General features: G+C 40.1%; 1 protein-coding gene across 5 annotated transcripts; it reads right to left on the bottom strand.

Annotated features, from left to right (window-relative positions):
- Positions 1-1,075: 1,075 nt before the first annotated feature.
- On the bottom strand, positions 1,076-15,499 carry eef1da (eukaryotic translation elongation factor 1 delta a (guanine nucleotide exchange protein)). 5 transcript variants are annotated; one of them, XM_017682159.1, is made up of 11 exons: positions 15,412-15,494; positions 13,680-13,726; positions 11,520-12,031; positions 9,541-9,661; positions 7,906-7,977; positions 4,583-4,648; positions 3,246-3,330; positions 3,018-3,118; positions 1,665-1,859; positions 1,287-1,481; positions 1,076-1,188 (listed from the first exon to the last, which is right to left on the bottom strand). In XM_017682159.1, exons 3-11 carry the CDS (start codon positions 12,029-12,031, stop codon positions 1,150-1,152), a joined length of 1,386 nt encoding a protein of 461 aa, XP_017537648.1. In that variant the 5' UTR covers positions 13,680-13,726; positions 15,412-15,494; the 3' UTR covers positions 1,076-1,149. The 5 variants fall into 5 exon arrangements, with proteins under 5 accessions (XP_017537648.1, XP_017537649.1, XP_017537651.1 ...); XM_017682160.1 differs by lacking the exon at positions 7,906-7,977; XM_017682162.1 differs by lacking the exon at positions 11,520-12,031 and having other exon boundaries at positions 15,412-15,488.
- Positions 15,500-16,112: the final 613 nt, after the last annotated feature.

The raw sequence follows: 16,112 nt of genomic DNA, 5'->3' as shown, positions 1-16,112 counted from the left end.
AATTGTTATTTCGTTGCATATTGTGTTAACATTTATTTAACCTTTCATGAATAAAATGAATTAAATTTTCATTCTGGTGTACAAAATGTAAACGAGTAAGACATGGCTGAGAGCTCCCCCAGGTAAGAATTCGTTAGGATTCCCAGATGTTCAGAAACAGCCCTGATCAGTCCACCACAGTAGCTGGGAAGTATGGCCATTTCCTCCATACAGTTCAGTTCATGTCTGTTTTGAGGTTGTCTTGCTTGGATCCCAGCACTGAGGCTGAAGTTAGGTTGACTCCTTATTGAATTAGCCGCATGTTTTGGATCACAGTCGTATCGCACAACTCCGTTTCGGATCACAACCATCCTGACATGATTTTGTCGTTTCCTGATACAACTTGGAATCATCCCATAATGACTGCAAGCTGCCCGAGGCCCTTAGGCAGCAGGTCAGGCCACGGCATCATATCTCCACCATGCTCCACACTTGGGACAAGGTTTTGGTGTTGATGAGCAGAGATTCGTTTTCTCCAAACCCAATGCTGCATTCATTTTTAAAAAGGTCAACTTGCCCGTGCAGACAATACCACTTAATATGGTAGGTGTGTTCGTATGCTGACCATCTTCCATCTGAGAATTTGCCCAACTGTGGGCTGATGAATTCCAACTCAAAAATCCTTGAGCTGCGTCCTCTGAAAGACCGCATTTCTTTTTAACTGCTTGAATTCTGCACTGACTAACTTTCTAATTACAAAAGGTTACACCTGAACTGATTGAAACACCTGGCCCCAATTACCCTCTTCATGATCCTGGAGGCTCACAGACTTTACATCTTTGACACGGATTACATAAACCATTTGTTTAGAGAAATGGCATTTTAAAATGCTATATTGCATTGCAAATGTTCTGCTGTGCTTAGATGGTAATCAAAATTCATATCTAGGAGCCCTTAAGCAGAAAGCCAGGTAATCCCAAAGGATTTGCAAACTCAACTGTACTGCACACATTTCTGCTAATTTAAGTGCTATAAAAATGTGGATATTATTTTAAAAAAAATAAAATTAAAAAGACAAAGCTTTACAAACTAAGTGTTTGTTTTTAACTGTTTATTAGTAACCGTACAACAGCAGTAACTGAGGTGATGGGTTGATTGTTGAGGATAGGCTCAGATCTTATTGAAGGCAGCAACGTCAACACTCTGGACCTGTAAAAGGAAATGAGTATAGCAAAATTAACTCCTACTCTAAACACAAATTGCTTTACAATTAAATTGAAATGCTCAGGAAAATACTCAGTAATTACATAGTCCTCAAATTTGGTGATTTCTTCCTCAAGCATGTCTGTTCCGACTTTGTCGTCTTCAACCACACAGTTAATTTGCAGCTTCTTGATGCCGTAACCGACAGGAACCAGCTTGGAGGCACCCCACAGCAACCCGTCTGCCTGCACTGAGCGTACGCATTCCTCCAGCTTGGCCATGTCCGTCTCATCATCCCACTGAGAGGAAGACGGATGGGTTAGGTACAGAGTATGAAGAAAAGGAAGCAAAACTTAATGAGCAACTGCAAATATGCTTATTGAAATGGGTCTGAAATCAAAAGGTCAGTGAGTAACAACTGAATCAAAAGAATTGATTAAATCTAAAGCAGTAAAACAAGCATGGACTCGAGGAGGGCATACAGGCTTGACGTCAAGCAGAATGGAGGACTTTGCGATGAGGGCGGGTTTCGCAGACTTCCTAGCTGCATATTCCTGCACTCTCTGTGCCTTTATGCGCTCTGCCTCTTCATCTTCCTTGTCACTGCCAAACAGGTCGATGTCATCATCCCCTTCTTCATCTTTTACTACCACCTTGGGATTTGGAGCTGGAGCAGCCTAAAGTTGAGAAGAAGAATCAGATAATGAGGAATTGATTCTATTTGTAGCAAGTAATTTTTTAAACCAAGTCGCTTCAGGTTTATCACCGTCAAACTGACTGCATAATGTATAGCTGGGTTTCACACAGATTTGGGGCTGATGCAGTTTCACTCTGTTCATGAATATAGTGGAAATAAGCTAGCTTAAGCAGAGTTCCCAGTTTTTCATGCCAGGACTCGCATGTAGACGCATAGCTGTTCTAAGAAACCCAAATATTTTTGATATGAAAATACACTGTTCCTTAAGCTTGCAGTCCACGTTTGCTCAATATTACTATCATCATTCAAGAGGTACAGTATCATATCAATGAATGGAACACATAGGCCTGCACTATGGAGCTTTACTGAAAAGAACTAGGCACTATTGACAAAAGGAGTACATATGAGGCATGTACAGTGCTGTGCAAAAGTCAGAGACCACCCTTCATTTATTTCATGTTCATGTTCTATTTTATTTCCCTCTTAAGGCATAACTAAAAGCCTCATTGTAGTATTTAGTATGTAATGATTATTATATTTGGTAGATATGCTTTCAGTTTTATCAAAGAAATCTGCAAATATTTTTCCACACCTGAGGTTCAGTCTTCGAAGTTGACTGCATTTTCCGCTTTTCACGATCCATGTAATCCCAAACATATTTGAGAGTCTAACAAGAGTCTAATCTCAAAACATCTCCAGAGAGAAAAAAAAAAAAGGCCATTTTCACCGGAAACATAATAAATGAAGGGTGGTCTTTGACTTTCACACTTCAGCTCCCAGTTAAAAGCAAATAAAATTGCAAGCTTTGAGCACAGCGACCAAAGATTACTTCTGTGAAATTGGCCAAATTGATAACACATGGCACTTTGGAAGGAGCAGTGCATCAGGAACAGGGTGATACACACAGACATATACATATACATAAAAACCCACACAGACACACCCTTGAGACCCACTGGTTCCCACACTGCGACCTAAAAGTAGGACGCGACCCACAGTTTGAAAACCAGTGACCTCAAGTATCTGACAGCACAATCTGACAGTTTAGCAGCAACACACACACACCCACTGGGCATTTTACTAACATCTATCATAGCAATGCAGATACAGTGTGTGGAGGATGTGCATCTTTATTTACCTGCAGGGCTGAAGCTGGTTTAGTTGGCTGGCTCTGGCTTTTCTCTAGAACTGACATTCTGGACTCTAGTTTGGACAGCATGGCCCTCAGGTCATCCACCACTGACAGGATGGAAAGACATCAAAACATGAGAGCTGTTCGTTAACTGCAATTGCAACATTCTGTACACATTGAAAGACACACACATACATAACATAGATACACACACACACACACACACACACACACCTTTACGCAAGTTCTTGTTGTCCAGCTCCAGATTCTTCAGGCGTGAGAGCAGCTCACTCTGATCCGTTTTGCTGGCATTCTGACTCTGTGGCCAAGGACGAAAAGATGAAAGTTAAGAGACTTAAATTGCCCAGTGGAACCTGCTGCTGCGATAAACACATGCGCAAGTCAGATCTCTTGACGCAGGTACACTCTCTGCAGAGGGTAATGCTAAGCTCTGAGTGAGCACACAGAGATACACTCCATGCAGGTCTGTAACAGACATACCAAGAAGGCTTGAATAGTACAGCTTTTGCCTTTAGCTTATTGCAGTATTACTCTTCATAGTGCTGATGTTGCAGCAGTGCATAATATGCAAATGAGCCCCTAAAAATATTTTTCCAATTTATCAGAGGCCCTGTTCACAGTTGGTATTAACATCTCTCTCGACTGATCTGATAAGTGGACAGTGAGATCCCGATGTCTCGAACGCATCTCAAAGCTTAGGACTTTGGCTTTCTTGACTAGAGGAAGGATACCAGCTACATTTATAACGGCAGTATCTCGGAGTTTGTCAGAGAGATGTGGTGCTATTTCTTGTTCATGTAAAGGCTTTTAGAAACATTTAGACTGCACTGTAAATGCAACTTTAAAACAACTGGAAGAGGAGATGAAGGAACAAAAGTATAAGTCATTGTTGTCTTTACTGTGATGAAGCAGGTGATTAGACAGCCTTCTGTTAGCGACACATCAGGACACTTTCGTGTTTACAGTATAAATTTACGTGGTCATATGCATCCTTGACCACCTCCAAAAGTGGTTTGAGTGATCACAAGACGTCTCAGACAGAATGGACCCTATTCTTGCCAGTCCACTTATGGCCAGACAACCCATGACAAGTTGATGCCAGGTGTAACTATTTCAACAAACGATTTGTCAAAACAATGCAGCATAAGCTATTGATATGGTTAAAGACCATCAATGCAAACCAAAGGCATACTGCAATACACAGAAATACAACAGCAATACTGTGTCCAGAACATGCAGCAAAGGCAATTTCAACTTCTCAAAACCTATGTCTGCCTTAAAAAGGACAAGCATGAAACAACAACCTTACTCAGTAAACATGCTCCCAAATGCCCTGGTCTAAAAAAAATAAAAAAATAAAAAGACACAAAAATGGCACATGCATACATGTACATTCACACGCACAGACACAAAACAGCACAATCTTCAGCGGTAGCTTTAACTGTCTCATGCAGTGAGAAGTGAGACAGCACAGAGTTTGTGTGTTTGTGTATGATTCTCTCTCATGCTTTGCCACTCTCCTGTGAGGCCCACAGTGCTGTGGCACTTACCGTCTTGCGCTCGCGGGTTTTTTGGGGACGTGAGTGCCCTTTTCCTGTCTGTAGGGCTGCCTTCACCTGAGGGGAGTTCACAAACCCCCCGCCGCCATGCGCACACATACAGGAGAACAGAGAAAAATAAGCAAGGTCAGTTAAGAATTTTTAAAACAAAAAGAACAGAATGTATTTCAGATAAATGAAGGCAGGGCTGTTGCAATAAAACCATTAGTTTTTAAATTCTCAATGAGTGGGTTACATCACCCTGCAGTCCACACACTAAACTGTATCACATTTGGGGGAAGAAAAAAACCCACACCAACCGCACAACATCCACACAGCCCAAAAGGTAATATTGAATTTTACAGCATGTCAAATTCAGCCAGCATGTCTGCCTTCTGTTAATACGCTTGCTGTGTTTAGGAGCAAATAAGTAATGTAAATATTTGAGCTGTGATATTTCTTCTTTAATTGCTAAGGTTTAGTGCTAAAACATTACAACATATACAAAAAGCATTGTAGCAATTTACATACACTTAATTTAATAACTGCATAAAATCAGACTCAAGTTTCATTCAACACCTTTACATGCAAGTGTGTAATCAGATAATGGAAAACCCACAGCTTTTCAATTTACCAGCAAATGCAAATATACATCATTTAGAACATGAATATTCAAGTTCATTTTCTCAATCATGTACTTGGTTTCAGCTTCACCCTGTGTTTTGTTGCCGTTTTGCAGACGCTGCATTAAATCCTGCCTGCTGTTACCACGGGTGCGCCCTGCTTGTGCACATGCACAGATTGAGAAATGAAAGAAATCAGAGTAAAGATGCATATGCACCAAAAAACACTGAGCTAAAATCCAGCTTTTTATCATTCCACCACTTTATCTTCATTCACACAATGGCTCTATTGGATCCAATTCAAGTCTTAAAATTCCCCCCCCCCCCCCCAACCATTTTTTCCAACACAGCCATTTATATATGATAAAGTAACCTTTAGCCCACAACAATACAAATAATTTTTATAGTCTGCCTAGATCAGGTCTCTTGGAATATTTGAAATGCTATGCATGATTTGATATTGTTTAGTTATTTTGAAAAATATACCCAAGTAAAAAAATGACTACATTCGTAATCAAGTAATCTATATAAATTATTTTGACAATGAATTCTGAAAGTAGTCAGTAGGGACAACCTTAGAATACAGTCAATATTTCTACTTTGGCTACAAAATTAATGCATACAGACTTTCACTTGTCATTTATTTACATACGTTTCAGTTATACTTCTAAACAATGAAAACAAACATCCCACATGTGATTTTTTAATGTGGTTACTACACTTACACGGCTAAACGGAAGGAAAATAGAGTGAAAGTTTGTTCATTTGACTCCAGTAGACATGGCATGTTGCAGTCAATGAAACCACAAGCCACAGACACAAAAATACCCTCAAGCAGCCTGTGAGGCAACAAGCTCCCCCTGACACCACTAAGACAAGCAGACATGAAGGTGATTACTGAGAGTGTAGGACATGCACACTGCATTGCAGCACACAAGGAAAGCGTAGGCACAGCATACAAAACACTGTACATGCCACAGAGTGCATATGTGCACACGCGCTATATATATATATATATATATATATATATATATATATATATATATATATATATATATATATATATATATATATATATATATATATATATATATATATATAGAGTTAAAGGTTGGACCACCTTTTGCCTTCAGAGCTGCCTTAATTCTTCATGTCATACTTTCAACAAGATATTGGAAACATTCCTCAGAGATTTTGGTTGGTTATTTGAGTTGCTGTTGCCTTTCCATCATCTAAAACCAGTCTGCCCATTCTCCTCTGACCTCTCCCATCTACAAGGCATTTTTGTCCACACAACTGCTGCTCACTGGATATTTCCTCTTTTTCAGACCATTCTCTGTAAACCCTAGATGGTTGTGAAAACCCCAGTAGACCAGCTGTTTCTGAAATACTCAGACCAGCCCATCTGGGACCAACAACCACGCCACGTTCAAAGTCATTTAAATCACCTTTCTTCCCCATTCTGATGCTCAGGTTGCACTTCAGCTAAATGTCTTGACCATCTCTACATGTCTAAATGCATTGAGTTGCAGCCATGTGATTGACTGATTAGCTATTTGTGATCAGCAACTGAACATGTGTACCTAATAGTGGCCAGTGAGTGAACACACACACTGAACATGTGTACCTAATAGTGGCCAGTGAGTGAACACACACACTGAACATGTGTACCTAATAGTGGCCAGTGAGTGAACACACACACACACCACACACACCACACACACCACACACACCACACACACACCACACACACCACACACACCACACACACCCCACACACACACCACACACACACCACACACACACACACACACACACACACACACACACACACACACACACACACACACACACACACCAAAACTGCTAGTTTGATGCTGCCGTTTTATCGTATGGCCAGAAGCCATTTAAGAAGTTGTCCAGAAAATTTAATTAAAATCATACACTGGCTATAGATAACATTGAGTTTGACTAAAAACTTAAAAATCATCATATTTGTTATTTGTTGCTAGTTGAGACAGACTGGTACTGCCACTACATTGTAGAATCAATGTAACTTTGATTCTCATACCTAACTACGCCCAGTCTGGAAGCACAGCATCTCCAGAAAAGCACCTCCACTTTGGTGTGAGTGAGGGATTAAGAGTCATGTCCGACGCCAAGGTTTTACCCAGTCAGTCCTGGGATTTGAACCCATGTCCCTCGGGGTGCTGGCTCACTTTTCCTACCCTTAGGAATTCCTGAAACTAACTACCACTAAATAAGGATTTAGAAACAATGCAGCTCATTCCAGTTCTGGTCCTAAAGCCACACAGGACAACTAGTGCAGCACTGACTGCCAGCATTTCTGGCTGTCCATCTGGTGACATCCACTTCAGCACTGTGCGAGAATGATTTTATGCAGGGGTAATGATCACTGCTGCAGGCTAAAGTGAACTTGAAAGCCATACCTAGAGACTGTTACAGGCAGATAGAAAGTGGTTTTTCCATTTAATTGCCCATTCAAATCAAGAGCACATCAAGGCCAGGCACTTTAGGGAGCAGGACAGCAGTGACTGACAGTGAAGAGCGTACTCGGAGTCAAAGTGATAAAAACTATTCAGTTCAGTTAAAAATAAAGTACTGCCTCATTCTACATTCCATTCTGATTAATGGAAGTTTGAAGCTTGGGGAGTTTGGGCTGTATTCTGGCCGGGGAGGGGTAGTACTCACTCCGTCTAGGGACTGCTGGATTTTCTGGCGGGCTTTAACAATGTCCTGCAGGATGGCACTAGCATCTCTCTCCTGAAAGGGTACAGCGGGGTAGAGAGGGCCGAGTCAAACGGGCAAGCGAGAGGCGGATGGGGAGAGGGCAAGCAAGCAGGCAAGCAGAAAGACGCTCACATACATGCACATAAAAAGGTGGGCAATATGTTTAATGGACAAATACTAAAAAGCATTTGTCATTCTTAATATGAATCATGATGCATCATTTGAGTTTTGTGCAGATGTTAAAAACAGAAAATGCTAGAACAGCAGACCTACGTTTATTAAAAGGCTTTAATAGAATAGGAACACTATAACTTTTGTAATGTAACATTTGCAGAAATAAACTGTAAAAAAAAAAAAAAGTTAATATTTTACTATGGCAAAAGCTGGGCTGACAACCTGTATATGCATTGTACGAGGGTATTAAAACATGTTTACTAGATCTTTTCTAATACAAAATACTGATCCAATATTTATTCATTTGAAAGTTACAAAGCTTTTAAATGAGCATCTTTGAATTCATTCTTTATTCCCTCCGATAGCCAATACAGCATACCTGGTACTGTATTTGTACAATCTCTACTTTCAGCTTGTTTTGCTCACACCGAGAGCGTGATAGTAAATCAAACTGTAAGCATGTTGTTGCGGAATACAATCCAGTAAACAAGAGGGGCTGTGCAATGCTTTACCGACTGAAACAAAATGACATTTAGGCAAACTGGCAGTTTTTAAAAAGCTGAGCTGAACCTGATGACTTTTCTGGCTCCAACTATAAAACAAAAGAATACTTTTTTTTAGTAGAAGGAACTGTGACTTAAATCTCTGATTAAGAAAATATCTGAGGAAAATATCTATTTGGGAACTTTCTGGCCAATATTTTGTTGGCAATTTAAAATGTGACTTCTATACAATAAGCTTGAGGCCAAGACCATCAGCATGTCTATTTTACCAGGTTTGACGTTTTAACTGAATGTACTGGACAGTTCACCATCTTATCAAGTAAAATTTCTCCACATTAAATGAGTTTTAATTAAAATTGCAGCTCTTATGATTTGCAAAAATTGTGATTAACAGAAATCATCATTGAACTTTTGATACAATATTCAGGCCTGCTATTCTTTACCTTAAATTTTGCATAACTATTGTACAAAACCAATAGAACACTTGGGATCAACATGTTATTTGTGACAACACACACGTTCTACTGCTTAAACTTGGCATGAAAACAATATCATATTGTCCACCTCTACATGCATACATAGATAAACTCACTCTTCACACACCAGCTGAAGCAATAAGGTCTAAAGAAAGATGGACACCAAGCAGCCATGCAACTCATGAAGGAAAGAAGAGCTTCAGAAAAAGAATGTTCAGCCATGCTTCGCTTCCTGGCCATGGACAACAGCTGAGCAAAACAGGCAATCAGGTCCTGTCAAGACCAGTGCTCCTCTAACTGAAGTATTAATATAGTTAATTAGGTGCCGTCATAACCGTAGACGTGGATCATCAAGGACTTACACATGGGTCAAGTCTAATACAGGAAAGTCACAAGCTGAAATTTCCTCTGTGTCGTGTTCAGTTCCCAAAGAAAAGCAGTACCTGAGGAGCCTGAGAGATGCCGTTTATTCCCTCGTAGAAGCGTCTCTCCGCCTCATCATATCTGGATTTGTCGAACCAGATCTTTTCCTGGCCAAGGCACTGAAGGTCACTCATTTTGGTTCTGCAGGAAGGGAGAGGAGACAAAAAATAAAACGTGGGTGGAGTTAGAACTTACGGAAGAGAGAGAAAGAGACCAACCCAGACAAGTTCTAAATATACTGAATGTGCCATCATTTTCTTTTTAGTGCAAGTGTAAAAGGTGTTGCAAATTAAACTGCATTAAAATCAATGCGACAACAATGCAGCCCCCAAAAACTATGTAGTGAAAAAAATACAATTATTAAAATAAATTGAACACAAATGGGATTATAAAAAACACGACGTTTTTGAATCGACAGTTCTCTGACTGGCCCATCCATGCTCCAAACAATGCACTCTTGCATAGCAACCTATGAGAAGCAGGACAAGCCTTAAAAACCACTCAACCTAAGAAGAAACTGTAGATATGTATATCACTTTTTCCCCTCAAGTGTTTCTCATACTGTACTTGGTTACCCATCTTGCCAAGGGGGGGGGGGGGGGATCTAAAAACTTAAGTATGTTCGTTTTTCTACAGCAAACAGGTTTTGGGCCGTAGTGTACTAGCATTACTGCTATTGAGTGCTGATGTGACTGCCAACGAACAGATCAGCTTGCCATGTGAAGCAGCACTTTTACACATTAATATGTCTCTATTATGAAGTATTTTGCCATTTCTGACTGTTCGCATTATTGAATATGTAAACACTAAACATTGATGCTAAAAACCTCTGATGTTTGTAGACATCCTCATAGCATGTGAAACCCCATACAATGTTTATTAAATGCAAATCAAACAGCCGTTCTGGTCATTTGAATTTCCCTCCATTTGGTAGTCCATTTGGGACGGCTTTAATAACCAACTTGCCTGGAATGCACTAGGCGCTGCAGCAGAGGCTTGAAACATGTGAACAGATGTTTTCTGCATTCAAATTTCTTCTTGCTTATTCAATCATATGTTCATCTTTAGAGATCTTAAACCATGCACACTAAATGTAGTCCTAACTTGTGTTTTACAAAAGAACACATTGTGTGCATCAATTTCTCATAAGGTTAAATAGGATTACTTACATTCTGCAAGGCTTGTCCAATCTAGCAACTGTTGCTATGAAAGAACTCATTTGTCTGTGGACCATGGATGAGTACATCTTTCTGTCCCAGATATCATGGCAATTTATCCAACAATCAATAGTAAATATCACTACTATTTTTTATAGTGGAGACAGCTTTAACTCCAACAGATTTTAAAACGAAAGCTCTTGAACACTTCAGTGTGTCGCCATTGTTTTATTACTGACTTTGTACTGATTAGGCTAATGATTACATAAGGCTGTTAAATCTTCCAAATATCTGAGCTGCAACTCAAATATTTGTACAGAATTTCAGGGTATACAAATAGCTTAAACAAGCAAAGCTGAAATACAGCAAGTACTGCATGTAGTTACACTCTGTACTAAACCACACAGATCTAAAGTTCTATCAATGCACTATGACGTGATCAGTGCACATCTCCGTGAGGATGAGAGGCCACCACATGCCTCTCTCTCTCAGTAAAAGCCATTTGTTGCTTTTGCTGACAAGGCTAATGAACAATAGCGCAGACCTAGCATACTCCAAACTCTTCCCGTCAACTGGCTGGCTACTGGTGCCTATTTGTTTCCACGAAGCAGCTATAAGCCACGTAAAAAACAGGTAGAGGTTTTGATGCGAGGATTCGTGTTGGCAGAGAATTGGGACGACATTCCAAAACCACACTCAGTGCAGACAAGCAAATAAAACATACAGATACATAAATACAAAAAAACAACATATGTGAAAACACTGATTTCATAAATCAAGCAGAAGATAAGACAACTGAAAAGAAAATGAAAGTATTGTCCCATGCCCTGAATGTGCCATACTTGTCCCGTCCTTTCTGAGGGGTACGTTCGGTCTCTGAGAACACCCTCTTCCTGCCTGCTCCCCTGGGCGCCATCCGTCCCCTCTGAGGCTCAGACGATGAGCGATGGTGGCTATGAGGCCGAGGGCTGCCCTCATCACGGCTTTGCTGGCTGGGGTTCCGCTTAGCTCTAAACACCAGGGGCCGATGGACCCGGTCCCTTGGAGAGGACGACAGTGGAGGGGCCCTGGTCCCCGAGCCAAAGTTCTGAAAGTAGCCCTCGGCTTCTTCGTACATGCTGCTGTTAAACCACACAATCTCTCCCCTGGTGCCCTGCATGGGCCCAAAGCCCTCTGTGACGTTTCCCTCCAAGCCCTGGCTCTCTGAATAGGATGAGCGGTTCTGTCTTCTCCTGGCCCCGTGGGGGTCATTCCCATTCACGTTAGCGCTAGGCAGGCTGGGACTGTTCCCTGAACCCTGCCTGGGCCTGCCTGTGCCTCTGGCCCAGGACTGATCAACCCTCTGATTCTCCATCTTGTGATGAGTTACAGTAGAGACAAAAGGGAAGGGGCAAGTGAAAAGGAAGAAGCTAAAGAATAGGGATGGGCTGAGTTATTCAAATATGTGGAGCACTCATTTTCAGGTATTTGAGTAAGCCATGTAAAAAGTGAAAGACATCTAAGCAGAGCTACATACAGACAAAAAGATGGAAAAAATGCATATTTAAAAGTTGTGAGCCCAAAATTTGAATTTACATATGCCTAAAAGACAAAGATAAAATCACAAAAACAACCAAACAATTAAGTGCAGGTCATGCTAGCTGCACCTAGGTATGCCAGACATTTTAGCTGACAATGAATTGATCTACAAATTGTGATTAAATATTTAATTGTACAATTTCTTTGTTTTATGTGGCTAAAGTACAAGTCTAAAGCAGCTAAACTGTAATAGCTTATTAGCTGCCTTGCTTAGCCAGCTCCGTATTTTGCAGCCAACAGATTTACTGCACTGCATTTTGCATAAGAAGAAGTGTCTGCAGCTACACAGTCAGCCAAAGCTTACATTTCACTCGAGACTGAAAATGTCAGCAACGCATGTGCTCTACAAGTATACACTCATGCGAGGGTAACAAACCCCTCCTAAACATGTTATAGCTCACAAGTTACTTTAAGTACTTAGAAAAAAGTAATTTCCATTATTTATGTTTAATTGGCTCTGGCCAACTAATGAAAATGCGTCCAGCTCACATATTTGAATAGCAAAAAATAGTTTAAATGCCCATCCCTACTAAAGAATTAGTTCAGTTTTATTAGGTGTAGCTAGCAACTGAGGGTGGAAAGCAACAATGTCAAATGCATCAAACACACTTCAGAGATAGTACAGGTCAGCAACAGCAGCCAGTCAGCCAAAGAGGCCTGAATAACAGCAACTTCATCGACTGTCTTGATGAAGGGCATCATTACACATGAGCTTGTCAATATTTTATCTTTATTGCCATACGATAAGAATTATTTGGCGATAGTTTCTTCTGTACAAAACAAGAAAGTAAAGAGAAGGTTTGGAAGATAAAAAGGTTGGAGAAAAAGTCAAGAAAACTGAGTTTTTATAACTTTATAAAAGTTTTAAAAAGGGTTCATTATTATTATTTATTATAATAATAATAATAATAATAATAATAATAATAATAATAATAATAATAATAATAATAATACAAGCTCACAATATACTGCCCAGCTGTGGAATCCAAAGTAGGTTGACAGATAAACGAATAGATAATTTCACAATAATCAAATGAAAAAGTAGCAACCAATAAGATCAGCCAGTAGCTCATCCACATGAACTACAACATGCTTCTTCAGCGGCAACAAATCTTTTTCAAAAGGGCTACAAATCATGCTTGAAGTCCATGCGTGAATTTTGTAACAAGCTAACAGTGACTTAAATTAAAAGGAAAAAATAAATAACCTACATAAAGAGAACATTCCCGATCAATAGATCAACTCCGGGTGGGTCAAAAGATGCCAGGAAACATTACAAGCATTCCACACAAATGACATCTGAACAACACAGATCCAGAGTGCTTTACATTCTGGAAATTTGAATGCCCATCAGGGCCACATTACCGCAGACATCATGCCTCTACACAACACAGCCGCTCGCCATTCTCTATTCAAACACTCACCTTCTGATGTGCTCAGAAAAAAGTGAAGACGAGGCTTTGCAGGTTCTCTTTAACAATAAGCATTGTGACTGTTAGAAGTAATGAAAGAAAATGTGCAAAGAGTGGGATGCAAAAGTCTAAGCACCCATTTTTTTAATGGAACTGAAAAGAGAAAAATAAAGAAATCTCAGTATCTGTGTGGTGAAAGCTCAAGCCTATTTTTGTAATTAGTGCTATATCCTTATACCATGACAACACACAGTGATGTTGCTTTTTCAGTTAACATTTTTAATATATCATATAAAAATAGATAAGCTTTCTATCCACGACAACGCTCATAAAATAGAAACTGCTTGGCAACAGGGGCACTGCTTTCTCTTTTGTGCTCTTAACCTGACAGTTATGTGCAATGTATGTTATTTGCTGGGGGTCCAGCACTAATTTCAATGCAGTCAGCATATATTTTCACTTCTTAGTGCTTCTCCTGCATGAAGTCATACACCTTCATATTGTGATACTCCAAGAAATAATATACAACCTGTCACAATATATTTTTTTCTGACATCTGATGAGTTAGAAGACAAAATAAGTCCACATTTTAAAATATACAATTAAAAATGAAATAATTCTTTGTATTTAATATTTTACACACTGTGTTGCATTTAAAAAATAAATAAATAAATAAAAAAAAACCACAACACACACACAACACATTGCAACATATTGTGTGTAATTTACCATGATTAAGAAAAATATCGTCATATTGACCAGCTCTTCATCCACCTGGGAAAAAGCGTATTAAAAGTGTTACCATGCTGAGGTGGTGCCAACTTCTTCTAGCTTAAAGTTAATCCATATATACAATGTGTGCTATTATATACCATGGGTGCTTAACTTTTTGCACAGGACTGTAAACAAGCATACAAGCATGAGTTGCATGAAACAGTATTGCCTTTAAGGTGGTAAAGAGACAGCAGTAAAAAAAGAAATAAGTGACCTTACATTTTCATCCAGGGCAGCATTGGTAAGAGACAATGTGATCAAGGCATGTGAACATGGTTATATGAGGATGGGGCAACAGTCATTACAGAAGGTCAAGTTGTCAGTGGTCTCAGGGGTCGGAGTTCCACCAGAGTGGGTTAAAAGCGTCAGATACCTGAACACCTTCCTCAGCTTATTCTGCTTCCATACACGGAGGAGTGAAAAGCAAATTCACTGGAAAATTCATTAGAACACCAACTTAAAACACATGCATGACCATCAACGTCAGCCACGAAGATGAAGTTAGCGTTAGCTTCTCATTCCACCTTAAACGGTGCGGCGGTTACGTTCTCGCGCGTGAGGGCGTCATACTGCTCAGAATGGAACTGCAGCACGATTTAAGGTGGAACGGAAAACTAAAGTTGAAGCTGGAGAACAGGAAGCCCAACTTCAGCTTCTCGTTCACAAACCAAAGCTATATTGACAGTACGGTTTTGGGGGGTAATTAAAAGTCTGAGTACTTTGTCGAAGAAAGGCGCTGAAACGCAGTTAGCAGCTTTGCCGGTACCGTTACTGAGCTCCCTCATCTTAGCTCATCGAAACATGGCTATAGATAGACTTCCCCTCGTCAGTTTAACCCGCTGCACACTCACTCGGCCACATGGCGAGACCACAGCACTAATAATGAATAATTCTGGCCAGGCTGTTGGACAATTCCAGTTTAAAACGCAGTACACCTCAATACATCGCGAAAAAACTACTTTTCACTTACTTTTGGGACTTTGTATTTCACGGCCGGAGGACAGAGTGAAGTCTCTGGCAGAGCGTGTTGTTCAGAAAAGGACTCTCTAAGCCGGGTCGCTTCAATTTATTCCTTAAAGAGGGGGGGGTACACATTTTAAGCAGTCATACCGGTGACATGCTATAAAATATAGCCTATTTAGACAACGATTTAAGGATTAATAGCAATATGATATAGAATATTCTGCGTATTAGCAATCGGGACTGAACAATGCTTTGCAGAATCTCAGTACAGAAAACAATGCAGCACCCCGCCCTCTCACAGTTGGTACGTTCCGCTAACTTTGCTCTGTCTGTTGAGTCTGTCAAAACAGCCCCTCAAAACTCGAGAGAGTGACTCCCGCACGCGTCGCTCCTTTTTCTTTGTTTCTTTCACTTCCTTTGTCTATATGTGTAAAAGTATTTCGTTGAGTATTCGGTTCTAAAAATGCAAAAACCTGGTCATAAATTCCACTTAGACACTGGAGATCCACAGCTTTCATTAGTGAGTATGATACATCTCAGTATCTCTGCTTGCAGTTACAGATAATAGTTTCAAGGCTACATTCGCAAATCTTCACAGAAACGATGACAAATTCATTGCCAAACCTAAAAGCTGATTTTAGCAGTGAATTTAAATAAACGAATAAATAAATGACGCCTGACACGAATCCCCCACAGAACGGGGCTATA

Source organism: Pygocentrus nattereri, chromosome 19, assembly GCF_015220715.1.
Source record: "Pygocentrus nattereri isolate fPygNat1 chromosome 19, fPygNat1.pri, whole genome shotgun sequence".
Classification (NCBI taxonomy): domain Eukaryota; kingdom Metazoa; phylum Chordata; class Actinopteri; order Characiformes; family Serrasalmidae; genus Pygocentrus; species Pygocentrus nattereri.
Note: the sequence above shows the minus strand (reverse complement) of the source record. Positions and strands in the feature narration are given on the sequence as shown.